The sequence below is a fragment of the Saccostrea echinata genome, unplaced genomic scaffold, assembly GCF_033153115.1.
Source record: "Saccostrea echinata isolate AGI-Se365-2 ecotype Australia unplaced genomic scaffold, CSIRO_AGI_Sech_v1 ptg000052l, whole genome shotgun sequence".
NCBI classification, from domain to species: Eukaryota; Metazoa; Mollusca; class Bivalvia; order Ostreida; family Ostreidae; genus Saccostrea; species Saccostrea echinata.
Window position 1 is genome coordinate 2,450,754 of NW_026889801.1, and position 26,765 is coordinate 2,477,518.

The following is a 26,765-nucleotide window of genomic DNA, read 5'->3' on the forward strand; positions in this document are numbered from 1 at the left end:
GTTGAATTAAAACTCGTGAAAACCGGTTTCCTAATGTCAGTACCTCGGGCGTGGATGGTCAATATTATCCCAAGTAAAATATCTAAGGTGTGTTAATCCGTACACTTACTTTTTAGTGATACCGCAATTTTGTCAAGAACAAATAACTATAAAAACCGAGTTCCAATAATAGATTCTAGATTAAAAATACAATGATGACATAAAATGTATCATTCGAGAATATTATTTTATTATATCAAATTAATCTCCCTTTGTATAATGTATAAATAAAATTAGTAATTTTTATTAAGTTGAATTGACACTTAAAATACCTAGTCCACTGGCTTCTAATCCTTTGTTTGTCATATCTTCAGCTTGTGTTAGAAGTGATTAATACCGGTAGGTGCTTATCAGTGCCCTAAGGTCATGTAGATATTCACACTGAACCTAAATACTAGATATTTTACTCACATATTTGCTTTACTTATCGCGATCGGTACTTTTATACACACGTTGACTTTAAAGTTATGATAGTTTGACATACAATATGTCAAAAACCAACATTTTGAAATATTGTTTAGGATGATGAAGAAAAGAAACATCAAGGCAAAATGCATTCATTCTTCTACATAAATACATCAGAAAGCTTAAAAATAAAAACATGATTTAAGGTAAAACATTAGTAAAACTACTACTAGTCAGTATTTATATGTTCCTGTCAAAAATGCCCAAGTGGAAAAAATCTTCATTATGGCAGGTACAGGTAAATCTTTAAACCCGATAAATGAAGGTAAGGGAACACAATGTTTAAGAATTTAATCAACATTTAAACAGTGTTAATGTAAAAAAGAACAAAAAAAGTAACTGAATCTGATATGCTATTCTATGGTTGATACAATGACCTTGTCAGCAAAGACAATTTATCATGGAGTCAAATGATGACTGACGTTTTTCATACTAATTAGCCATTATTTACACACTGAATTGTCGTTGGATGTTTCCATTATTTCATGACGAGGAGCACAGGCGGATGACCGGTCGGCAGGGGATGCTCACTCCTCTATGGCACTTGATTCCACCTCTGATGTTTTGGAGGTCCGTGTTTGCTCTGCACCTATTTTGTCAGGTTTAATGGACTTTTGAGCTTGAATACTGTTCTTTATCTCCATATATTTCTTGAATATTTATGAACATTTATGACTTTTTTATGTTTCTTAATGTTATTTGTAATTTAATTAATCACATTGGCAAAGTAAATGTAATTTACTCAAAATTCTTGTAATGTAATTTAAGTGAATGTTATGTCTTAGTAAGTAATTGTAAGTTAATTACTTTTCTATGTACGAATAATTGACTCGTAATTGACTCTTTGAATAATTGACTCGTAACTGACTTTCTTCCTGGTGACAAAACCTTTCTTCGGGTATTTACACTTTTGACCTTATAACCTACAAGTTTGCAATCACAGAAAGAAACTAGACCTTTCAGTTAAAACTGAAAGGCGGCTTTCAGTGACTTTCAGTTAAAACTGAAAGGCAGCTTTCAGTGACATTTCAGTGGCCATTCAGTCACTGAATGGCAGGTACATTTCAGTGACCTTCCAGTTACCTTTCAGCCACAATTCAGGTACCTTTCAGTCACCATTCAGCGGACACATTTCACTTATCTTTCAGTGACCTTTCCGTCATCTTTCAGTCGCCTTTCAGTGACCTTTCCGTCAACTTTCAGTGCCTTTCAGTCGTAATTCAACGACCTTTTCATCGGCTTTTCATTAGGATTATCAGTTATTATTCCTTAAAAAAATTTATATAAAATTATTCACATCTTTAAATGTGTTCTCGTTTTCTTATTGTGATAAAATTCAGATACGTAGTACTGGCATTGATTAGATGTTCAATTGTCTTTAAATTGTTTACTAAAATGTTAAATTGTGAATATTTAACTATAACATTTATGTCTAATTATAATTTTATTAACATGAAAATTCAAAATGATTTTCGAATTTCTAATTTGTTTCATGAAAATTGATTAAGAAAAAAAATTATTCAAATGATGAAAACTAATATTCGTATCAAAATTTAATTAACGGGAATAGAATTGTCTTATTTTTTCTAACTGTAAAATTTCTAAATCTGTGATGAATATTTTCACAAGCTCATTCAATTTGATAAGTTGTTAAATGAATAAATAGGCAGTCAATCTGAAAAAAAGATCGAGGGTATCGCTCAAAATGCTCTTAAAATAAAACAAGATAAACAAAGTGTTCCTATTTTTCAGCTTAATAATAGTTTTTCATTATTTTTTACTCATCTAACACAGTGTATAATGTGTATAATAGTTTTCATGGAGATATCTGGTTATGTAAGACAAAACAGAATTAATTATTTATGCCTTTTCTGGAAGAAAATTTAATACCGTAAATTTTCTTTCTTAATTGTTAAAATCACATAATATTTTAGCTTCTGAAAGATATCTTTTTAAAATTGTTTTACTTAAACAGAATTAATAATTTATGCCTCTTTTGGAAGGACCTTAATGTTGTAAATTTTGTTTCTTGATTGTTAAAATCGAGCGATAATTTAGCATGTTAAAAAATATTGTTTTAAGAATTTACAACGTTTTCCGAGGTGAAGATCCATCTGGAATCATTTCTTTGGGAAAAAAAGAGCAACAAAAACAAAACAGGTGCCCGTCGCCGATAATTGTCTTCATCCCGATAAGAGATGTGTAATTAATTAGTCAGGCCCAAAAATCCGCACAATTAACATATAATATACAAAATGTGTACAAGATATATACACATTCCCAGCTCCTCGATACAACAGTTGAACTGAGTGTCCCAATTCGATTTTTACAAATGTATTGATTTTAAATCTCGTGCAATTCAACAATACACCGTTGCTTAATGGATATTGTCATGGACTATCAAGCGGGAGGCCACGGTTCGACCCCTGCTTTCTGCAAGATTATTTTTTCTATATTCACTTTTTTTCATTTCTTATATTTTGGAAATAGATTAATTTAATACCATTATACTAAGAAAACGTGAAATAAAATTTCTAAATTGAAAAATAAGCCCATTATTTAATAAAAAGATACAACTGAAAGACAACTGAAAGGCCACTGAAATGTATCTGCCATTCAGTCGACTGAATGTTAACTGAAAGACCACGGAAAAGTCACGGGAAAGGATCTTTTCAGTGACCTTGATAACGTGCCTAACTGATAAATACAATTTAATAAAATACAAATATAATCATTGCAAATATATTTTTTAGAATAAAATATGAAGATAACAAATAGTAATCAAGCTCAAAAGTCTATTGAAAAAAAAAAAAAAAAACAAATCGGGAGCAGAGCTAACACAGACCCCTAAAAACATTAGAGGTGGGATCGGGTGCCGTGGAGGAGTAAGTATCCTCTGTCAACTGGTCACATCTGGCGTGTATTAACTGTATTTCTTGTCATGATCGGGCAAACAGACAAAAATCCTAGACGATTGAATGTGAAAATATTAGCCTTACAATTTGTACGTCAGTCAACATCCAATTGAATGAAAAATTGCATTTCCAGTCAAGGTTTGATTTTTTTTTACTTTTCACGAGACTGTTGATATCCTTGAATCATCAACGTATTTGTCAATGTCTTGCCTTGTTTTAGAAGTTGTACATAGAACATGCTCTTGCGTATTGAATCAATTGGGAGGCATAGCAGTGATGCATATATGTGATAACATTTAAACATTTTCTATGCACTGTTCGCTGTTGAGATGTACATACATGAGTAAGAAATGCTTTTTACAAATGCCGCCTATATTGATGAAAAAGATTTTATTCCTTTAATGGCAATAATTATATAATTTCATTTTTTGTGATATGCGGAGGTTGAACATTTGAAATTTTACACCACCTTAAATTGATACTTAATGCTAAGTGATTATAAAACCCACACACAAGAATTTTCTATTCAAATTAATTTACACTATGCATTATTCAATGTTGATAAAAATATGTACAGAAAGATCCATAGTTCCTATTTTAGCAATCTTGGCTCAATGTGTAAGGGTATACTGTCATCGAACTTGTAGTCAAAGATAAATTTATTACACATACACAATTCTACGTCTACACATACATGTGCGAGGGCTGTTCGGAAATTATTGTGCCATTTGCTTTAACTCGATAAAAACCAGAAATCAATTTATGAGAATGCTCCAGCATTTTATCATGTACAAATAAAAGAAATGTGGAAAATTTCTAGTTAAAAGGATCATTAGAGAAGTCCCGGAGAATTTATTGATTTTCATACATCCATTGACTTGGAGCAATCAGCAGATTTTATTGCTACATCAGTTTAACGTCACTTCACTATTTTTTTTTTTTTTTTTTTTTTTTTTTTTTTTTTTTTGACATAGAAACGATCAAGAAACGATAACTCATCTTATTCTGCAATCACTTAAAAACAATCTAGAGATCAATCATTCTCCTTTCATTCTTTATTTAAAGCTTGCGATTTTTGGTTCTCCAATGTTAAATGTCAAATTGCGATAAAATACCATTCAAGTTTGACAAGCATCCTGCTGCACTTACATGTAAGCACCGCTGACGTAATATATTATAGTATAGTAGTTATTATAGTAATTATTGTAGTCCTGCTCCTTTGCTTTTACTCTAGTTAAATAATTGTGATAAATATGTTTAACCAAAGGCGCTAGCATGTTTTCTTCTCAATGTGTTTGTTTTACCCTGTCCTTGATTTAGACAAGAGGTCTCCTCTGCGTTACAACTAATTTATGTTTGACCATCGGGGCGCCTTGAAATGAGAATTAATGTCGTAGACATATTTCTATACCGTTATGAATTTTTTTAGGCTCTCAATATTTCTAATAGAATTGCTTTCAAACTTGTACAAAATGAAGTCAAAATAAAATTAAAAAATCTCTACCAAAAAATTACTAAAGATATCTATTGTAAATACTTTCAAATTGATAATTTGATAATGTATGGAACTTTATTCCAGATTTTTCCTGAAGATTTGTAGTCTTAATACTTCTTACAATTTTTAATGATGTAATTTTTTCAAATGATATGTAAAGGACAAGATAGGCTAAGACCCCTTTTTGGCCCCTGGTTTGGGGCGTCTTTTAGAATGATGCAACAGTTAATCAATAAAAACCTGTTGTCACCCCTGCCAGAAAATGAGTATTGGTTCTAAGTTATGGGATACACAGAGGTCACGGGAAGGTAAGGAAATTTGTCAATTTACGAATTTTCTCATTTTTATGCAAATTTCCATGGATTTTGCAAAACATTTTGTTTCAGGAAAACATAGAGCACAATCTTGCCTATCTACCAAATTTATATATTTCATACACTAGTATCAGATGCATCTTGTGTATAAAAATCTCAGATAGGCAAGCTTGTGCTCTATGTTAACCGAAGTGATAAGTATCTCAAATTTGACAAAATTCCACCAGAATTGAGGAAATTCGGGAAAATGTCCTACTTCTGTACCCTCCTGTGGTCTCCGTGTAAGCTTTGACTCAAAATTAGTGCTGGTTTTAAAACAAGCATCATTTTAAATTCTTAACTACAAACTATCACAGTTCTAACTGTGTTCTGATTTTTACATCAAATAAGGGGCCAAATTCGGCCATTACCATACCTTGTCCTTTACATGTAATATTTTCATTTCCTATAAGAAAATTGCTTATATGAATTTAAGAAAAATAAAATATAACGATCTGAAAATCATAGTAAAGACAATTTGATTATCAGAGACATATCGGCTTGGTATATTATATACATAATACTTACTGAGTAAAACTTTGATTTATCAATGGGAAAACTTTGATACTATATTTAACGATAGTAAACTACAGTTTACTATAGCACTTTTTTGTTAGGGATTGCATACATAATTTGATTAATTTTTCACTTACTATGGATCCACTAGGAGTTACAACGTAGGTGTAACATTTTTTTTTTCAATATCCATTTCTTTAATAAATTAATTAATAAACACAGACGTTTGTTTCTTCATTAAAAAAAAATTCATAGCATATTAATGAGAAACATTGAGGTATTTCATTATTTATACACCATAATCCCAAATCCTTAGATATCCATCGTGTTTATTATACTCTGAAACTGATTTAAAGCATTTTAGAGAAGAAAGTAATTTACCAGGAGACATTTTGCAAAGTATTATTATATAAGCAGTAATTTATAAACGAAGAGTGCATTGAGTCCAAGGGGATATGCGAATGTTTAAAGATGAAAAGTCAAGTACTAAGAATATCAATAAATGCTATGGTAAAAAAATGTTTTTAATAATTAGGAATAGAATAACAACTTTTTGCGGGATATTTTTTTTTAATTAATGTTCTACTTATTAAAAAATGGAGATATATCTTCAAGGACAGGTCAAGGTCATCATTTAAGACACATTCCACTCTTACATACTGATTCTAATGAATGGGAATTACGTCTAAATACACTGAGTATTTAATCCATACACGTCTATTCTGTATCAAATTCCATTGAATCTGAGGCTATTACTGATGGAATACCTAAAAAAAAATATGCCGTACAAGTAGAATTTTAATCGACGATTTAATTTTGGCATTATAAGCAAGGGAGCTGAGATAGCTAAAATTGAATATCGCTACAATTTGATGACGTTTTATTTTTAATAGCTTCTATAGTTAAAATTTTAAAATCGCTAAAACTACTTCGCGCTAAAATAAATTTCATTTTTAGAATAAATCCCTACATTTTCGTCTTGCTAAAGTTTCCACTTATATGGTGCATGTATCATCGCTAATCTTCCAGGTCAATTAGCTTTAATAATGCTTCTTCATATTTTGTTTAAAGCTTGTCTGAAGGGTTTTCATGGCCGGTACTGTATGTTTACTTGCTCTCCACCAACATTTGGTGAAAAGTGCCTGTCCACATGTCATTGTCCAAATGAAAGTTGCCACCATGTTTTTGGCTGCAAGAATTCTTCAGGTACATTTAGATCAATGGCTTTAATGAACTTGATTGCAAATTGCAACGTTAAAAGTGGGAAATAAAACTATTTTCTTCGCAGCTGTGTGTGAATCGGGGAAGTTTGGTAGTTACTGTCAGTATATTTGTCGATACCTAGCTATGGAGATAGATGCCAACAGCACTGCAAATGTGACGAAGACCACTGTAATCCCTCTACAGGATGTCAAGGTAAGCATGAATTTTTTAACAGCTGGAGTTTCATTATTCAAATCATTTACACGTACGATTTAATTAAGGAAATGTTGTATAGGTATGGTGTACTGAAAATTAACTCTGTTGTTAATCGTGTGAGGCAGGGCAATGGATTGCATGAACCTATTCTAAACAAATTTCTGTTCTTTTCCCATCTCTTTGATTTGGGTACTCAGTTTACATTACGGAAAGAGGTTCAAGGAACTAAAAGCAAAGACGACTCGTCTGCAAAATTAAACACTATATAATAATATATATGAATAAGACGTCTTTTCTTTTTTGAATTCAATTTCCATATGGACTGTGCCTTTGTGATACATATTTATACTCAGTAACATAGAAAATAGTTCAGAATTGTATTTATTATCCTACAGTGTATGTTCTTCTTTAAGCTGGAAATTACGTATCATATGCCTTAAATTTCATATCTTTGTATTTAGAATTGGATTCTACTCACCGTATCTCCTCTGAAGCATATTTAAGTTTGTTGGCTACAACAGAAACCTCCACTGTATTTGGTTCTACAGATTCTACTTTGAAGAAAACCAGTGATAGTATTTTTCTAGCAATGACTGCATTTTTAGCAAAATTTTCCATTTTTGCTTTTCATGAAAAATTGTTAACACAATTAGTAATTGCATAAGTAAATATTATACAAATATTGACTGGGTTTGGGGCAACATTAATTATCTTAGACCCCAAATAATGAAGTATTGCCCGACGAGGGCAATATATTCGTCCCGAGGGGCTAATATTATCAGTGTTGCCCTAAGAATTAAACAAATCAATAAAATAATAGTAGTAGTTTGATTTCATTCATTAAAATTCAACAACTCATTTGTTTCCCATGATTATCTTAACGATGACTGCATTACCAGCGAATTTACAAGTTGCCATGCTTGTGTTACCTCTTTTATTTTTTTTTTTATTTTTATTTTTTTTTTTTTGCTGATGTTAAGTTTATAAGATGTCACGAAGGTACCATGAAACCACACTAAATCAATCTACTAATTAATCATAATCAATGATATTGTAAAAAAAAAAATCTCCTTACCGGTCATTTGTGTATACTTACTTCATGACTACGTGGGGAAAAGTTAAACTTTAAAAAAGGTAATAGGGAATACCTGGGAAACAGTTTCCCAGTCTCCCCATTATCGAGGGACAACAGTTTGACTGTTTTCCGAGTTGTTATGAAATAAGTGCTTTATTACCAAACCTACTATATTACCAATTATGTTGACTGTTTTTCAATAAAGGGAATAAAGAAATTTTTCTTTATTGAATATAACAATTGATAATATCGACGTATTTTAAACAACTAATGATTTTTAACACTATCAAAAATACAAAATATTTGTTAATCAATTTTATAGAGAATAATTGCTCTTATAGATGTCTCACAAGGAATAAGCGACGGTAAGAGATGTCTGAAGAACGGAGAAAACATGGAGAAAGAGAATGAGCAATCTACTTTAATTTTTAGTATCGTAGGGCTTTTAATAATAGCAGCCCTATTTCTAGTTACTTATATATGCATTATCTTATCCAGAGCTCTTGAACAGAATTCTAGTAATATCTGAAATTATTTAAATAAAAGGTTTTGGTATATCAACTTTATTTTTTTTTAAAAATCATGATTTTTGTAATACGAGACAGAGGTTTTATTCATATGTCTACTATAGATTAAGAGTTGCTTTTGATTCTGAAAGATGTCAGAATGGCCTTACGTATTTTTCTGCCTTATCGTAAAATAAAGGCGAAGTCCATTGCATGATTTGTGTATTCATATGTATAAAGTCCAGTCAAACAGCTTCGCGGTTCTTTTACCCAACTGTCTATTACTATACAACGGCCGTACAAACACGTATCTGGAGATACAATCGGTGGATGGCTGAAAGCTGTAATGGAAATATCAGGAATTGATGAAACTATCTTGTAGCTGCAAACACTAGAGCAGCATCTACCAGAAGCGTTCAGGCCTCGAAATACCAGTAGATACCACTCTGCAGGCAGTACGCTGGTCAAAAAAAGTCTGTGTTAATTATAATTAACCTAGTAGTATAGATGCTACTATGTCAGGATTTTTTTTTTAGAAAAGAGTAAGTAGATTGTGTCATTGTACTTGTAAGCTTTTCTACAAATACATTTGGACAACGTTAAATAAATAGAGTGATATTATATATTTCTTAATATTTCTCTTGTTTGGAAAAATATATTTAGCTTCAAGTTTCTCGTTTGAAATAGAGGCCACTTTTGGAAAGAAGAAATTTAAAAGTTAAAGGAGAATTACCTGGAAGGTGATGCTTGACTCTAATTTCATTGACCAAATTTGGTGCCGAGGGATAAAAGCCCTTACCTTAATCAAATGCAAATAATTAGATAATAAATTGATAGTTTCTCAGCCGTTGCATCTTCTCCAAATTTTCTTCTCTGAAGTTTGAAGTAACTTTATCATCTTATTTTTTTCTCTTGCGGAGCACTGTTTAATTGACCAACACTTTCTCGGAGGGAAAAAGCCCTCATTACTGATAAAGAGTTATAATTATAATGGCGTATCAAAGTACATGCACCTTTATTTATCGAAACTTAATAATTCGATATCGTTACACGTCTATCATTCTAATGTTTATCAATCCATTAATATTCTTAATGTTGAAGTAAAAAGTGAAAGTAAAGAGTCAAAGTGAAGTAATGAGTATACCTACATGTATATAAGGTGACCTACATGTGTTGCAATATGAGACCAATTAATGCCCATTGCCCGTAGGTCTGGTAAAAGGATCCAGTTAAAGTTGAAAATTGACTTTTTTCCTAAAATTAATGGGAAAATTTCGAAATGACTAGCAGATAATTTTTTGAGTGTTCTTTATGATGTTTATGATGTTTTGAATATGTAGACCATAATATGCATTTAGAGGAAGAAGGACATTGAGCTGAAAAAAAAAATGTCATTCACTTTTTTTTTCATATTTTTTTATATTTCTAATGTAGTATGTCCAACATATCTAAAGCAGTTATACCATTATGTTTCTAACTTTATTTTAGAGATATTGATTACCAAATACTATGTCCTAAAGTTTCTATGTGGAGTTTTGATGTTCCCAGGCCCATTACTCTGTCCATTATGGCATTTTATAAGCTGAGATAAAAAAAAAAATATGTCAGTGGACATGTATCGTTAAAAATATGAATAGGTTTAAAATTCGAAAAATCAAGTTTTTTTCATCACACCGCACATGGGTAGGGAAAATTACGTACTTTTAAGACAAATTAAACAACAACAACAACAAAAAAACTTACATGTAATTTGCCAAGAATTCGATCATTTAATATTTGAAAATTTACATTGAAATGCAAGTCCTTCATTTTATTAATCAACTGTAAATGTATTAAATGGGGAAGCTGACCTCAATATTGCATAGGACATCATTACACAAGACATAAGTATGGCAAAAATGTGTCATATTTACATTTCCCGAGTACGGGAAAAACCAACTATGACGTCAAATGTAAGCTAAGTAAGCGAAATAAGCAATACCTATATAAGATATCCATCATCAGCCATGCAAAAATATTTTTTTTTTTGGTGTTTTCCTTTTCTCAAAATATTTCATCATATACTGATTATGACCTGTTTTTACATAATAATACTGCCAGTGTATTCTCCAAAAATGATCTCGCTGTACTAACAGATCGTGTATGATGTCAAGGATTTGTTGGACGCACAGTGTAGGGAAACATAGGAATGGAACAACATATTCCGTAATTTGTTAATGTTTACAAGAATGTTAAAATTTTTATTATATTTATGTAAGATGGTAATTAAAGTAAAACAAATTGTCAAAAATTTATAAAAGAACTGATGGTTTACATGTTTTCACTTATATAAAAGGAGACTATGACGTAGTTAAACAGAGTCATGTGACCATGTGTCTTTCATCTTCTTAAGATGTGCATAGAGAACATGACAACAATATCTATTTTTCCTATACAGTAAAGTGTGTCATAATTAATCAATATTATTAAACCATGCCACCTGTTTGATTCCAGTTGAAAGGATACAAGACTTGTACGTTCTAAAAAATGTCAAGAGTGTGTATTGGGACCTCTTTTTTTTCTTTTTAGCTTTGTTGATGAGAAACAGGATAGGTTAATGCTTTGAACACTTATCAGATAACTAACTAAGATTTATGTTCGAATTTTTGTTATATAAGCGCATTTTCATTTTTAAGTATTATTTATCTCTTTATCTTTAATCACAGTAAACATCAGCTAAAACAACACTCGTTCCTTTCATTATCTTTCTATACAAAAAAGGAATATAATGTAATGGTTAAATATAACCTTTCTTTGTTTTCATATCCCACATCTTTGACTTTGCCTCTGATAAAGTGATCTTAAAAGGTCTTCTTAAACTCTTTGTCTTTTACAACAATATAAGCATTAATTTCAAATATTATTCACAAAGTTACTTTTATATCATCAAGCATATATCTAAGCATATATCCAAATACTTTAACGGTCAAAAGGTTCTTGAAATTTGCACTCGAGAGACATTAGAGGGATTAGAGGGATTTTTCATCCAAAAATATCAATAAGAATGTTGAGTTTATCAATTTTATGCAAAGTATTATTTGGTTTCACCACTGTTTCACTCAGAATTAGACAAGAAACGTGTGTAATGTTGACCGTGATCACCATAAAGACTTCCTGTATAATGCAATGTGTATATGAATTTTTGGCATCTTGAGTATTAGGGCACCCCAGGTAAATATCATCTGTACTAATAAGACCACTCCCTCTTGTCAGGTAACCGTACGGTAAAAAAATTGGGTCTTTAAACATGGAAGAAATAACTATATCTGAAACGTGTTTGTAAACATTAGAGAGTTTCTTTGTCTATTCATGCATATTAATTCGAGAAAAAAAAATTTCCAGATTGATCATGAGAATAAGGATATTGCTAACTTTTAGTTAATTCTAATCTATATTGACACAAATGCATACCTTGCCAAAACATGTCAGATGAATTCTCTTTATTTTGGATGGGCATATACGTTACATATGTGCATTCAACTTAATGTTGCAAAAGTCAAATTAAGAAATATGTGAATTGTTTACTTGATACCTTAATATATTTTTGATAAGTCTCTTTTCAAACTAAAAAAAAAATGTTTATAAAAAATTAATGTAATATCTCGGTACCTAGAATGACTGTAATTTTGAGAATTTCTTTTTTCTCACTCTCTTTCAAAAACATCATACAAACAGAATAAACATTTTTATAAAAAAAAAAAAAAAAATATTGGAAATATTTTACCAAAAAGCTTTCTTAAACATTTATTTCTATTTTACCTACGTATAATATGAACTTTCGCATCAGAAATTAAACTAAAATCCTGCTTACATATAGAGAGCGTTGTTCCTAACCCACTTTTTAGTCAGAAATATCATCCTAACGAACTATATTGTTAAGTGTTTTACAACTAAAATGTCCGATAAAAGAGGTTGCAAAAACATTGATTTGAAGCCATGCGTATTTCACACTTTGAAGGAATTGATCATTTTCTTTTAATTTATGACTTATTCGGATAGATTTCATACGAGTTGAAATGAAAATGTAACTTCAAATCGATACTGTAGTACGACAGAGAGATGTTGTGACAAAAATGCAAACAACACAATAGCATTCATAAAAAGGGGTAAAATTAGTTTTCAAGATTTACGATGGATGATGACTTGATATCTAAAATTAGATAATTATCATGAGAAAAATAACTTTTGATCAAGCCGAACTATGAAAAAAAAAATCATTATCAAATCACATCTAGAAGGAACGGGGTTTATTTTTATGATAAAAATCCCCTTATATGGGTCAAATTAGATTAGAAAGCATATCTTACATACATGCATACCTAATTAAAACAGAGTAAATCTATTAAACATTTAAGCATTAATAATTTGAATAACACTTGTATGAAAAGAGAAATACAGAAAACAGCTCAGGTGCTTTAAAGACTCTTCTGTTTAGAAAAACCGATAATTGTGACCTACAGAAAAGATGCACAGTTGAAATGCATGGACCAAACAAGCTGATCGCCTTCAAATAACTCCTAAAATTCATCATAAAGTAAGAAATCAATTTTAGCTCATTCTAGGTCATAAATCATACACAATACAGATTATAATTATTGAAAATCTATTTAAAGAGATTAATGATTCAGATGTCATAGTAAATGTCAAGTGCAGATTCAAACAATTTCCAGACGGTTCTCGAAGTGCTAAATCAAACGAGGAAATGCAGTAAAATGTAAATATGATGAAATGGATCTTATTCTCTGTTCGACATTGAAGTTTGTTGTATACTTTCTATTTCATTATTTTCTAGTTTCTACATCGCGGTTATGTGATGGGTAGGTGGGTATTTAAATCTGTATAATTATGCAAAATCATATAGAATGCAATTGATCAATTGAAAAAAAAAATATCTTACTTAACGTTTCAGTGAGGCATATTTTGTTTGTGTTTTGAATAAATAAATCATTTTTTGTGTAGTTGATTTACAAACACCATAGTTCTTGTTACAAAAGTGATATTTTTTAATATCAGTACATGTAAATATTTTGCTTATCAGGATAAAAGGGACATCATGTTGCAGTAGATTTATGTGGAACAATGCCTTGAATGAATGCATACGTTTGCATCATTATAATAAATCTGAATTTTCTTAAGGAATGAATTTAATAGCTACCCAATTTATACGGTATAAAGTGAAATTTTATCCTATCTAATTCCAACTCTCGCTAAATGACGTTTAATAAATATTGCAGCGACATGTGAATGCTTATGTACTACAATGGTGCAAAAGTGACACATGCTCCCAGAGGCATATTTTAAGTTAATGAAATAGCTGTATATTTTCTAAAGATCATCGGAATACAACGAAACTTTCGTTGTGTATCTAATGGAAAATACGTATATTTTTTATCTGCAGAGTGTAATTGGTTTCTTGCAAATAGAAATACAGTTTGTCTCGAAATTTTCTTAAAAAAAAAAAAAAAAAAGACAGAAAGAAAAAAAATTGTACTGCATTTCTAAGGCCAATTAGATTTAAAGCTTCCAATTTTTATGCCGTTTTTGATACTGTTCTTAATATAAAATTCTATTTCTTATACACTGCATAATGTTAAGCAACACTTTTTTTTTTTTTTTTTTTTTTTTTTCTATTTTTGTTTTCGACTATTTTGAGCTTTATTCGAAGTTCAGATAAATTTTCATTTCAATATACTTTTCACATAATGTTTTGAGGATAATATAATTATCTGTATATAATCAAGACTCTGAGGCTTATTAATGCCACAAAAAGAAATACAATTAATTGGTAAAATGTGAGTTATAAAATTTACAAGAACTATACGTACAATCTGTATACATGGCGATTTCATTATGCTGAAAAATGTGTACGTAGTGTTGTGGCAAGAGAACCATGAGCTACAATAACGCACGTGCGCTGTTATACAATTACAAGTGATCTTTTTGAGCGTACATTTCACGCTGAAGCTGTTAAAAAGAACAAGGTTCACTTTAGGCCTGTTTAGGTCCTGTGAATTTTGGAAAAAACCAAAATTGTTCAGTTTTAGATGAAAATGTATTAAATTTTACTGGGACCTATGGTGACTTCATATCTACTGAAAATGACGTAATTTCTCTCTAATCCGTCATAAATGGCATAAGTTAAACCTTTTTTATAAATATTTTGCACAAAGCTCAGCCTCTGATCCAGAAATGGCAAACATATCAAGAAAAAACTGCTTTTGAAGATTACAATAAAAGTTATATTTTTGTATCGAATTCTTTTTTGAATGTACTTAAATAGACCCGTTTTCTGGAAAAGTAAAGATCATTGAAAATTCAAAAAGCCTTTTTAAAAAAAATACTTGGACTTTCAGAAGAAACTTTTTTTATAGGAAATGAACGCACCAATTCTCTTCTTTATATTGGTATTTGAAATGGGATATTTTGTTTTGGTCAGTTAATTGGTATTTAGGCAGGGACATTTTATGGATAAAGTGAACTTAGCTCTTTATATCAATATTACAAATTCGTATCCTGTTTTTAAAAGATCTTTTATTCCAAATAATTATCTAATATATATTAGCAAGAAGCAACAGTAATAGACAAAGCAATCAGAATTTAATAATAAATGATATATCCATTTTAAAAACAGATACAACAAAGTAAATTTTTAATTGATTTAACGGGGATTCCATTGCAGGTATGGATATTACCCAGAATTGTTACACTAGGAAGAATTTTTCCTGCCTTCCAGCATTTTATTGATATTTCAATCTGAAACATAAACAATATTTTCAATCTTCCTAAAAAAGAATTAATCCTCTTGTGTCCCTTTTCTCTTTACCATCATTCGAACTCTACGGATGTCAATTCCACTCTTGAATCCACTCTTGGATTTCGGAACCCAAGGATACTTCCAATCTGTGCTTCCGTAAGGACCAGTGAGCAGGGCCCAACGACATTGTTTATACCACCACCCTCCCCCTCCTCCCACTAAGATAGCACAGTTAGCGCCATCACTTTCATCCTGGTCTTTATCGATGGTGGTAAATTTCATTCCATTAAGATGGCCTCTTGAAAATGTAGCTGGTGTCATCGCATCGCCTGATAAATCAAAATCAAAAAGCTGTAATTAAAAATATATAGGCCACAGGACACATTGAGAGCATAGTGTTGAAAAGTTCATCTTTTTTCCCTCAAAATTCCAATCATGATGCCTTTCTTATTTATTTAAATAATCTAAATATACGCTCTTTTAAAAAAAAATTGGAAGGATTAAAAATTACTAAACGACGAACTTTAAGGATAAAAATTGTAAAATCGGATGAATAAGATTGAAACATGCAGAGATATATACGAGTTGTGTATGAGTCCAAGGAAAAGATACGAACTATTAAGTGCTACATGTATTAACATGAGGACGAGTGTGCTTTAATTCGTCGATATTCTTATAATTACACTTAGAGTTATAACATTGATGTTTGTAAACAAAATACGACCTTAAACAAGTTTAGGAGGAGGATGAATTTAATATCGGAGTATCTTTATTTGTAATAAAATTATACGTTACCGAGTGTTCCTGAGGCCCCTCCAAAGTGCAGGGAATATCCATCAGCTTCGCCGGAAATCGAAAATTCATTATATTTTTCATAAAACGTACTACCATTCACATGGGTTATAGAAACGTACAACATGGAGTTTGTCTGTCTCGTTAAGTGATGAATTACTTCATTTCCTAAAAAAAATAATTATGAGGTAAAAAGAATATTGAGTCACTTTTGCATGCGATATCATCTGTCATCCATTCAAAATTACCATAATTTTCCTTACCAATCCAGTAGTCAGACGAGACACTCCCAAAACCAATTTTATATTCATTCCAACTCCGATTGAAATTCACAGAGCCGTCGTTTCGTTTTAACAGTACCTAATTAAAAAAAAAAAAGGATTCGATAAAGCATAAAATTTATCGGGTATGTAAAATAAAATTTTATTTGACAAAACACCCACACACACACTCAAAATAAAACAAAAAACTACTTAGTGAATTATACCGTCCAACCGCCTCCATTTGTTTTCATATCACAATAAACATCAGTGAGCTGATTTACCAAAGGCTGAATGCTATGTACCCCGGACATTGTGATGCCACGATCAAACAGTTCCTTACAGTCAAAAGCTGCAAGAATGAAGATAATTATTTAAGTATCATAGTTAATTGATAAAATTATCATTTATAATTACAATATTAGGGATTCACTGTAAAATTGTGGATAAGATTTGTTCAGTTATAAAAGAAGTAATCGAAGTCGATGGAAATTTTATTAAACCTTGTTTTTCGAAATACCGCCATCCACTTTCAAATATACTCCCGGCGTTATCTGTGCATCGTTCATGAATGCGGCATTTCTTTAATCTATTGTTGTAGCCAAAACAGGTACATTGTTCACTGCATCCACTGCAACAAAGTAACCGCGAATTTCCAGAAAATATTCCGAGTAAAGAACTATTATAAATTTTGTCGTTGAGCTTGGTAATTTCCAAATAGAACTGTGATATAGAGTTTGAGGCGTCTGGTAATATGTGCAAAAGTACGAAAATGGTCTTCAAAGTCATCCAAAAGAAACATACATCCATAGTGACGAACTAAAAAAATAGGATTAGTTAGTGTAACTGATTAAACCTCTCTGTCGATATGCATAAGAGACATTTTCTGTCAGTTTGATCGGCACTATAAAGACAGTCTACCTTTAAATGCGTAATTATAGAAATTGGCACATCGCCAGGCCGCTTATGTAATGAAAATATTAATGTTACTGTGAAGTTTTTGCTGTTTTCGTGTAACGAAAAGAACCATATATTCGTGTTGTCCACGAGATGACCGTACATGTATTATGTTACTCTACTACACTTCTTAAACTACGAAATCAAAGCTTCACAAACCAGCAAATTTTCCTCAAAACACAAAAATGACATGAAATTGTTTTATCCCTCTTGGTGCTGTCTCTTAGAACACTGGAATAGTTCATGATCAAAAAACGTGAAGTCACCCCGATTTGAAATTGAAGTGATGATAGATAGAAATCACAGAAAGTCAAAGAATTTATTAATTTTCGAATCTTGTGTATGAAAATTTTAGATAGGCAAGATTGCGTTCTGTTTTTCCAAATTGAATGCATCTCAAATTTTGAAATTTTATAAGAAAATGAGACTATTTTGTAAAATTTGATATTAAGTAAAATTTGAAACTTATAACAAATTCGACCATTACTATACATTGTTCTTTGGTATGGGGGGGGGGGGGGGAGGGGAGCTAAATATTTTCAGTTGGGGAGGGCACTATCAATACCAAAATTCCTTGACAAGCCAAAAAAAGCTCATCAGACGTTTTTCTTGGGGGGGGGGGGGCACAGGCATATTGTAGCTATGTTTTCTATAGTAATCTCTATATCGGCAAAATTATGGGGGACACCCCCCCCCCCACCCGGTTCCTAAGGCCATGCGAAATAACTGATTTTACAGTATATATTTGTTTTACAAAAATGACAAGCGAAAAAATGATCTTAATTTATTTCTTCGAAATTCCATAATACAGAGACTGATTCAAAATCTTGATGACATTAGATTACATGTTATAAACAGCAATAACTAAATATTTTTATTATTATTATTTTTTTGAGTTACAGGTTTCAAATGGCCTTATGTAATGCAAAGAATATCACTTTTTTTTTTAAATTTAATTGTGACTTTGAACAGATTAGTATTTATCTGATAGAAAATGATTCTATTTCATTAAGTCACTGTATCTTGATTCAACATATCAAAAATCGTTGCTAGTTGATAACTGAATTATACGGAGTTTTTATGCTTGATATTGTTTTTAACCCTCTTCCCCACAGTCACGCATTTTAACGCATATACCATTTCCTATTTCTAACGCAAAATCACGCATATACCGTTTCCCCGTAATCACGCATTTTCACGCACTTTCAAAAGTAAATTTAATCTTCAATTTAATGCCAATTCCCTCCTAATTTATGCTTGCTAAAATCTCATAAAATAAGAAGAGTCATACTTTTATTAAAATATTACGTCATAATTATTTACGCTAAACTTTAGAGAAACTTCTACCTAGCTATAAAGTGCTTGCGAGGAAAAGGTAACGTCATATTTCTATAACATGAACATTAAGTGTACGTGGCATCACAGTTCAGTAAGTTGTAAAGAGTTAAATACAAAGGTGCATCTGTTGATACATTATATGACATTTGGAGTATATACATATGCGTTGATTTCCTTTTAATAGCTTTTGCTTTACTGGATGAAATATAAATTTGGCTCCAGTCTTTAACACTATTTTAGCTATTCAAAATCTTTCTTAATTAAATATTTTGGATTTCCAGCGTTTCGGCTTGAACATCACTCAAGAGACATAATTTGTCGAAATGCGCATCTGGTGCATCAAAATTGGTACCGTATATGATTTACATAAATTGCATCATTTTATTTTCCCGAAGGAAATAAATACACATCTATTATGAAAATTAATGTATAAATGCAAGTGAAATGTTTTAACTCCTGACAATGGTAATGCAGAATTTTGAAATAATAATGAAGGTCTTTTCAAAACTCGTTACATGAGCTTTATGTAATAAGGAACGATACCTTTCTGATGTGAAAATAGTTTTATTGTTTTCACAAACATTATTTCTTTCATAAAGTATCCCAAAAGCAATGAAAATAATTTTACTACATTTCATCATGTAGCATGATGACAAGTTCTAATAGATCTTCTTTTTTTTTTTAATGTTTTCTTTTTTTAATTCTATTCATTTTTTTTTTTTTGAAATGGAAGAAAGACAAGTTAAACAATATAGTTATTCTTTACATTACAATGAAGCACTCTACTATTCAGACTTTTATTACCAATTACTTATTCTAATTGCAGCTCCTGTACGCATTGAAAAAAAAAAAAGACATTCAAGGCCATCATTAAAAATATCTTTGTTTCCCCTAACCCGACCCTAAAATCTCAAGACGGGTAGGTAGGTAGGCAAATATTTTTTTTTTTTTTTTTGACAGCAGCTTTGAAAATACATTCTTAAAATTTAATGGAATGATATCTTTATAAATAAGTTAAAAACAAAAGAAAGTGATTTGTAAACAGTTAGAATACCATACAAATGCAGTTTAAACTAAACATTTAAGGTAAATTAATTCACAACTTTTATTCAATCGAACCATCTCATACCAGAGTAAATTTGTAAAAAATCGAATACATCTGTTCAAAAGATTCTCGGGTACGCAAAGACTGGACACCAGAGTATTTTTTATACCTACTATCAGCTTCCATTGCTTTGTACTTTTTCAAGGGCTTCGAACTGTGCAGTGCTTCTAGAGCATTTCGTTTTAGAGTCTCGAAGTAAGGAGCTATTTCTAAGTTGCAGGTTCAAATCCCAGTGCGGGACGTTGAGACCAGTTCTTCGAATGGCACAGTAAAAACTTAGGTCCAGTTACTCATTAGATACTGGCACACAAAAACAATCCTCACTGCTCATGGCCTTAAGTGCCGCGTACACGTCTAAATTTGGAGTCCTTCAGCAACAATTATCAAAGAGATTCAAATCAAAGAAACAACCAATCTTCCAGGGCCTTATTAAAGAAAAATACTAGTACACGGACGTCTCAGGAAGCTTGTATCATAATTTCAAATCTATTTCGAAAAAGCATGTTAACAATATTTAATTGAGGCAAGCAATATCTAAAAATGATAACATGTCATACAATGTCAAAGTTACGAAGATTAATCCATGATTAAATGGCAGGAATAAAGGACATTTGAATTCTATTTATTAGGATGAAATATGCAGACTTATTTACAACTCCTATGGTCCCATATAGTAAACATTGGAATATTGATGAACTGTGTATAGGATCAAAACTCAAATTAAATAAAATGCAATGAAACTGATCGGTGTTTTCACAAGGTGGGCCCCCTGTCTGCTCATAAGCGGTATCATGAGGAGGGCCTACGGGCCTAAGCATGCTCCCTACGTATCTTAATTTTAAGACAGGCTAGTAAATACAACCCAAACACTTTCAATTAGTCATTGGATATTATATTTTATAAACAAAGTGTTTCAGGAGTGCAGGATTCTAATATGTTAAAGGCATAAGGTTGACGCGTTGCCTTTCTTTTAAAACACGAACTAACCTTCCGTGACCATATGTTGTAGACGCTATTTTGTTTCCAATAAATGCTTGAAAATCACAGAAAAAAAATCATTCGATCTGATTAAAAACAGATTTGATGGAATTTTATTTTATAGAAGTTGATAAACATAGAAAAAAGTATTTGAATAATCATAGGAAAAAAACTTTCCAGTCGGCGCGTTTTAATAGTCAATTTTCGAGTTACCGTATTCCGGCAGGATTCTAACATTTAGTTTGTACTTAAGTCACGTGATTTTTATAAAAAATGCGGGGCGCATCACTTCCGGTGAATTTGTTGACATTAGTAACAATTCGTCTGCTTCAAAATGCCTCGTTATTACTGTGTTGCCGAAGGGTGTTCGTCGGATTCGAGGAAAAAAGGGAGATACGGCTTTATGGCTGATGTGGAATTTTTTTCCATTTCCAACGTCAAAACACCCGAAACTCCGTCGGAAATGGCTTGAGCTGTTAAGGCGTTGTGAGTTTGATCCCTCGCGTCATGATAGACTGTGTTCTAAGCATTTTTTGGAAGGGAAACCCACACAAGACCACCCATATCCCGAGTTGTTTCGTTATAACAATTTCAAATGCTCGCTTGGAACCCGTGGAACGGCTTCCATTGAGAAGAGATCTGCTCAGCAAGGTACAATAACAATTGAAGCCACGCCCACTCGTGAGTCTCGTCACACACTTAAAACAACGGGTTTTCTTTTACATGTATGTATCTCAGATCACTGTACGACTTCTTTTCAATAATTTAAACACTATTCTGAGTCAATATGTCACCAATGACTTATTATTCAAATGATTCAAAAATTAATTTAATCTTTTGTAGGATGAAGATGAGGGGAAACAACCTTTTTCATTCCCTGTGGAGAGAGAAGTTACTGTTCAATCCATAACGCCAATAGAACAAATAGCAAGTATGTTGACATGCACAGCTTAATTTGTAATAGTTGTGAAGAATACAAAAACAATCAATATGCTAATAAAAATCCCTTTTTATCTATTTAGCACCCCATGATCATGATTACTGTTCAGCTGGCAGTGAAGAGATCCAGTCCTGTGATGTACAATGTCAGACAGACTTGACCCTGCAAGACCTAGAGAAATCTGAGGCTGAACTTTTGCATCTTCGAGACACCTTCAAGAACAAAGATGAACTGAGGCGGTACCTGACAGTCGACAAGATGACAAACAGTGATAGCTCTGTTATGAGTTATTTTGGACTGCCATCTATTCTGATTCTATTTGGAATCTTTGGTATATTTTAATGATATTTCTAATGCATGTTAAAAAAAAATTACTAAAGCAAAATTACACATGATATATATATGCAAGAATAAAATTTTCGCGAGCAGACAAACTTGTGAAAACAAAGTTTCTCGTGAATAATAAGTGATCTACAGTAAGAAAAAAAATTATCATTTTAAAACATTTATTGGGATGTAAATACGGGTTGGTATGTGATGAAATCTATCATAAAGCCCCGCTAAAAGTTTTAAAATGATACCTTGTTACTAAAGTAAGTGATCATACATGTAGATAAAAGTTGATAAACGTGTACATGTATTTTATTTATGTCATCAACTACAAAGTACTAGTACAGTTGTTTGTAGATACCATGAATCCTTGCTGAAGATAACAATAAATTTTACCTGTAAGCAATGAAATCTGACTTTATGTTATGTAAATTACCGTAGTACATAAACATGTAAAAAAAAATGTTCTTGTTAACATATCATAAGTTGTTCAACTGTTTGAATTTTGGTGCAACAGTGCATTTATCACGTACTTTTCAAAAAATCGTCTGCATTTTTGCACAATTTCAAAATACATTTCAGGGTCAAATGGTATTCGATCAACAATGATGCCTCTTCTTGTGAAAAAAAATAAAATCACACCATAAGGATTTGCATATGCCCATTTGCCCTTGAATTTGAATATACCAAGGAGATGTTTGTTTCAATCTAACATCATTGTTTTCATCAATGTATAAATGATAATGATCATCTTTACAAGCTTCTAAAGGTTCAACATTTTGATATGTGAAACTACATTTTATCTCAATAAGACCTGTTCCACAACATTTGCATGTAACTTTTCCATCAGGTGAAGCACCCATAAAAGGATAAAGATCACAAACAAACAACCCACATGATTCTACATTTAAATTTCTGTGTGATTTTTTGTATAAATCAATGTACTGTTGTCTGGCCACAGGCTCATACTTTTTTCCAAATGCAATGGAAGGTACCATGGATCCATCAACTGAACTTCCAAGTATTTTTTTTAAGATATAATTTTCAGGATTGTCAGTAAATCGGAAATGCATGACAGATGGGAAAAGTGATGCAGTAATCCGACCACATCTATGCTCAAACCAAAGAGTGTTATCAGATTGACCTCTTGTTATCTTTTCTATTTCTTTTACAGCATCAGGTGTGTAAACAGTTTTCAAATGTTCCAAAACAGGACTGTTTGATGAAAGAGTCTGTAAAGAATTTTTAAGTGTAGGGACATGCATTTCATCATCAGATGAGTTGTCATCACTTGGGGGGTCTAATACCTGTAGTAATAAGGAGTTGCTAGATTTGAACAAGTTGTATACATCTTTTTCAACCTCTCTGCTGTTGATTTGGCCACAAGGAGAGTAATTTTTAGTGGTTGGCATAACTTTTTTCTCTGTAGTAGTATTTCTCTGCAGATCAATGGTGTCTATTTCCATTGGCTCTGATGTTTTCTTGGGCTTATCCCAGATACAAACAGTGTCAGTACATGCCTCTGAATAACGGTCTTTGTGTCTGTCATTGAAACTTACCAAGGAAAACAATAAGGCTACACAATGTTTACATGTTCCATTACCTCTGAAAAAGAAAATGCATAATATTCTAGTCAATACAAAGTAAATGTTATATTGTATCATTGTACATGTGTAAGTGTTCATTTATAACTTGATACCTTTTACATTAATATTTGACTTTGTAAATCAATAAATTATACTGTTGAACGTTAATATCTCTAACACCGATATCTCCAATCCGATGTATATGTCAAAGTGATTTCTTTGAGTATTTTACCCTCAATATGTCAAAAACTCGGATATCTCGAAATTTTTTCTCATCCCATTGAGTTCGAGAAAACGAGGTTTGACTGTAATATGCAAATTAATATTTTGATTAAATTTTATGCATTTGCTTTGTTCTAATTAAGCTATTGAATAAGCTCTTTTCTCACAAAATACAATGATTATACATCATGACAAATATTGATGCTGTTACCTCTAAATAAGTTTAAACTGGATTACCAAATGAAATGATGAAATGAAGATGATAAACCATACCAGTTTCATACCAGATGAATGGCTGGTTATAAGGAAATGCTTTAAGATGGATACCACCAAGTTGCCAGCACTGGGGTAGATGACAGGTGATGTATGAATGTGAAGTCAACGATTAAAGTACAGAAAAGACTTGTTTAAATTAATAATCTCTTAAGTACTTCTCTCAGTTGCAACACAAAATGAGAAAAACATAAATCTAAAAATGCTGGTGAAAAAGAAAAACAAAAGCACATTGTATGAAGTTATCATCATGTACACAGTAAACAGCAAAAGAATTAGCTTTATACACAACACAAGAACAACCTCCAGCAAAAATCTGTCCATTTGTTTTTAGAAGTACCCAAGTAACATATGGGGCCTCAGTCTGCCTAGTTTCTGGTACACAGCATGCTTTTACATAAAAGTATGGTATACAATTGGTTACTTCGGCAATATTCACATCACTGATGTGGTTATCAATATGTAACTTGTAACCATTATCCTTCTTGTAACTTGTTAATCTAGAGGCTTCCCAACCACAATTATTAATAAGGTACACCATGACATCACATGACTCAATTGATGGTAATGTTGCCAAATTTGTTGACCATTTTGTAACATTTTGTATCGGCAAGAAATCCTTTCCATTATTTCCATTGACAACACTTTGCAATTCATCTAGGAATTCAGAAAAAATATCAAGCTGTACAATTATAGAATTTGGATTAAACATGCAAATAAGTGTTGTTGAAGACAGATTATATATATAACACTGTATATACTTGTTTATATAAATATTTCTTTCATTCTTAATGAGATTATCAGTTGTTTATCAGCTGTTAACATTCTAGGCTTTTACAGCTGTTTTATTTTATTTTATTTTTTTTTTTTACACAAGTACTATTTAATATGACAGTACCATGTCATTTTACATTTTACAAAAAATGCCTAGTACTTGTATACTTTTCACAAGACATTTATCTGAAAATAATTCTATAATGTGCAAACTGAAATTTCTCATCGTATGTTTATCAGGTTGGGACCAATCGCCCAAATGGGATATAATAGCTTGTTTGGGATATAATTTCTCAAATGGGATATAAATTTACAGTGCAAAAAATGAAAATTTTCATTTTGGCTATAAATATCATAAATCCGCATCATCATACTTATAAAGGAATAACTTTTGGTTTACACGTTTTTCTGTATGCCATATGCCCACTGTTTATGAGATTGATCCCTCGGAAGTTCCTAAACTTTTTGGGGATCAATCTAGCAAACTGTAGGGTTGCAGAAAAACTTGTATGCCAAATGTTATTCCTTTTTAAGAATTGTGATGCGGATTTATGATATTTATAGCCAAAATGAAAATTTTCATTTTTTGCACTGTGAATTTATATCCCTTTTGGGATATTATATCCCAAACGGGCTATTATATCCCATTTAGGCGATTGGTCCCAACCTGTTTATAGTGTGACGATTTCAAGGTGAACATTTCTACAAAATACATTACCTGATTCGTCATTTAAAACTTCCAAATTTAATTCTGCTGCAAGTTTACATAACCTTAGCAAGTGATCTCTTCTATAAAAGTGACATGTAACCCCCCGATTCTGTAAAAACCGCTTTAATTCTGGTACTTTGTAGCTTTCGAAAGTCATCTTCGGGAAACCGGATGTTGATATGCCCGCATCGAGTACAAACTAAATGTTAGAATCCTGTCGGAATACGGTAACTCGAAAATGGACTATTGGGTCGGTCGCGTTAGGGGAAACAAAGGTATTTTTTTTTATTTTGGCCCAATGACTTGGCGTTTTTCAATTACAGATAAATTGTTCCATGCAAAGTTCCATCAAATATATATGTAAGAGTAAAAGACATAGACGGATTCAGGGAACTAAGTTTGTGATTAACTACTATAATTTTTAGTAAGGCTTCTACATTTCCAACCATAACGCAGAGCGTTTCTCTCAAATTTTAGTTGACGCATTAAAAGTTCCAACGATCAATGTCAAGAACAATAATTTAATCTACACCCCATCGAAACAGAGTAGAGACAGCCTTTAATACATACCCAGTAGTACATGACTGTATGCCTTGGTGACGTCACAATAATGTGAATATGACAAAAAAATCCAATACTTTAGGCGAGTAATTAGTATCGCGAAAAGACTCGTAAACACCTAATCTCAAGAACATGCATTCGGGAGAGGACTGTTGATCGTGAATTTTTACATTTATTTAGCAATGTAGTAATATAAGTAAATAATTTTTTAGAAGAGAGTTCTGCTTCTCGCGAAATTACCCGATAATAAATTCCTCGCGGATATTTAGGATTCTACAGTAAGTAATATCCACTGAATAAAGGACTAAACATGGGGTGAATTAAGTCATCAGGCTGTTTATTTTATTTTCCTAGAAACTTATGT

General features: G+C 31.6%; 2 protein-coding genes across 2 annotated transcripts; both read right to left on the reverse strand.

The window, feature by feature from the left end:
• Positions 1–15,615: 15,615 nt before the first annotated feature.
• LOC133204266 (ficolin-3-like) lies at positions 15,616–17,197 on the reverse strand. Its single transcript, XM_061340006.1, has 5 exons — positions 17,149–17,197; positions 16,856–16,980; positions 16,632–16,728; positions 16,372–16,536; positions 15,616–15,905 (listed from the first exon to the last, which is right to left on the reverse strand). The coding sequence occupies exons 1-5, from the start codon at positions 17,195–17,197 to the stop codon at positions 15,616–15,618; spliced, it is 726 nt and encodes a 241-aa protein (XP_061195990.1).
• A 5,375-nt stretch (positions 17,198–22,572) lies between these two features.
• LOC133204152 (uncharacterized) lies at positions 22,573–26,072 on the reverse strand. Its single transcript, XM_061339912.1, has 3 exons — positions 25,850–26,072; positions 24,645–25,014; positions 22,573–23,881 (listed from the first exon to the last, which is right to left on the reverse strand). Exons 1-3 carry the CDS (start codon positions 25,995–25,997, stop codon positions 22,876–22,878), a joined length of 1,524 nt encoding a protein of 507 aa, XP_061195896.1. The 5' UTR covers positions 25,998–26,072; the 3' UTR covers positions 22,573–22,875.
• Between the last annotated feature and the right edge of the window lie 693 nt (positions 26,073–26,765).

Coding starts and splice junctions, on each gene's coding strand:
- LOC133204266 (XM_061340006.1), bottom strand. CDS start 17,197: ATGAACGATGCACAGATAACGCCGGGAGTATATTTGAAAGTGGATGGC. Junction 16,981..17,148: donor ATATTTGAAAGTGGATGGCG/GTATTTCGAAAA, acceptor TCATTCTTGCAG/CTTTTGACTGTAAGGAACTG. Junction 15,906..16,371: donor AGGGGCCTCAGGAACACTCG/GTAACGTATAAT, acceptor TTGATTTATCAG/GCGATGCGATGACACCAGCT.
- LOC133204152 (XM_061339912.1), bottom strand. CDS start 25,997: ATGACTTTCGAAAGCTACAAAGTACCAGAATTAAAGCGGTTTTTACAG. Junction 25,015..25,849: donor AGTTTTAAATGACGAATCAG/GTAATGTATTTT, acceptor CTGAATTCCTAG/ATGAATTGCAAAGTGTTGTC. Junction 23,882..24,644: donor GGAGGTTGTTCTTGTGTTGT/GTATAAAGCTAA, acceptor TTTCTTTTTCAG/AGGTAATGGAACATGTAAAC.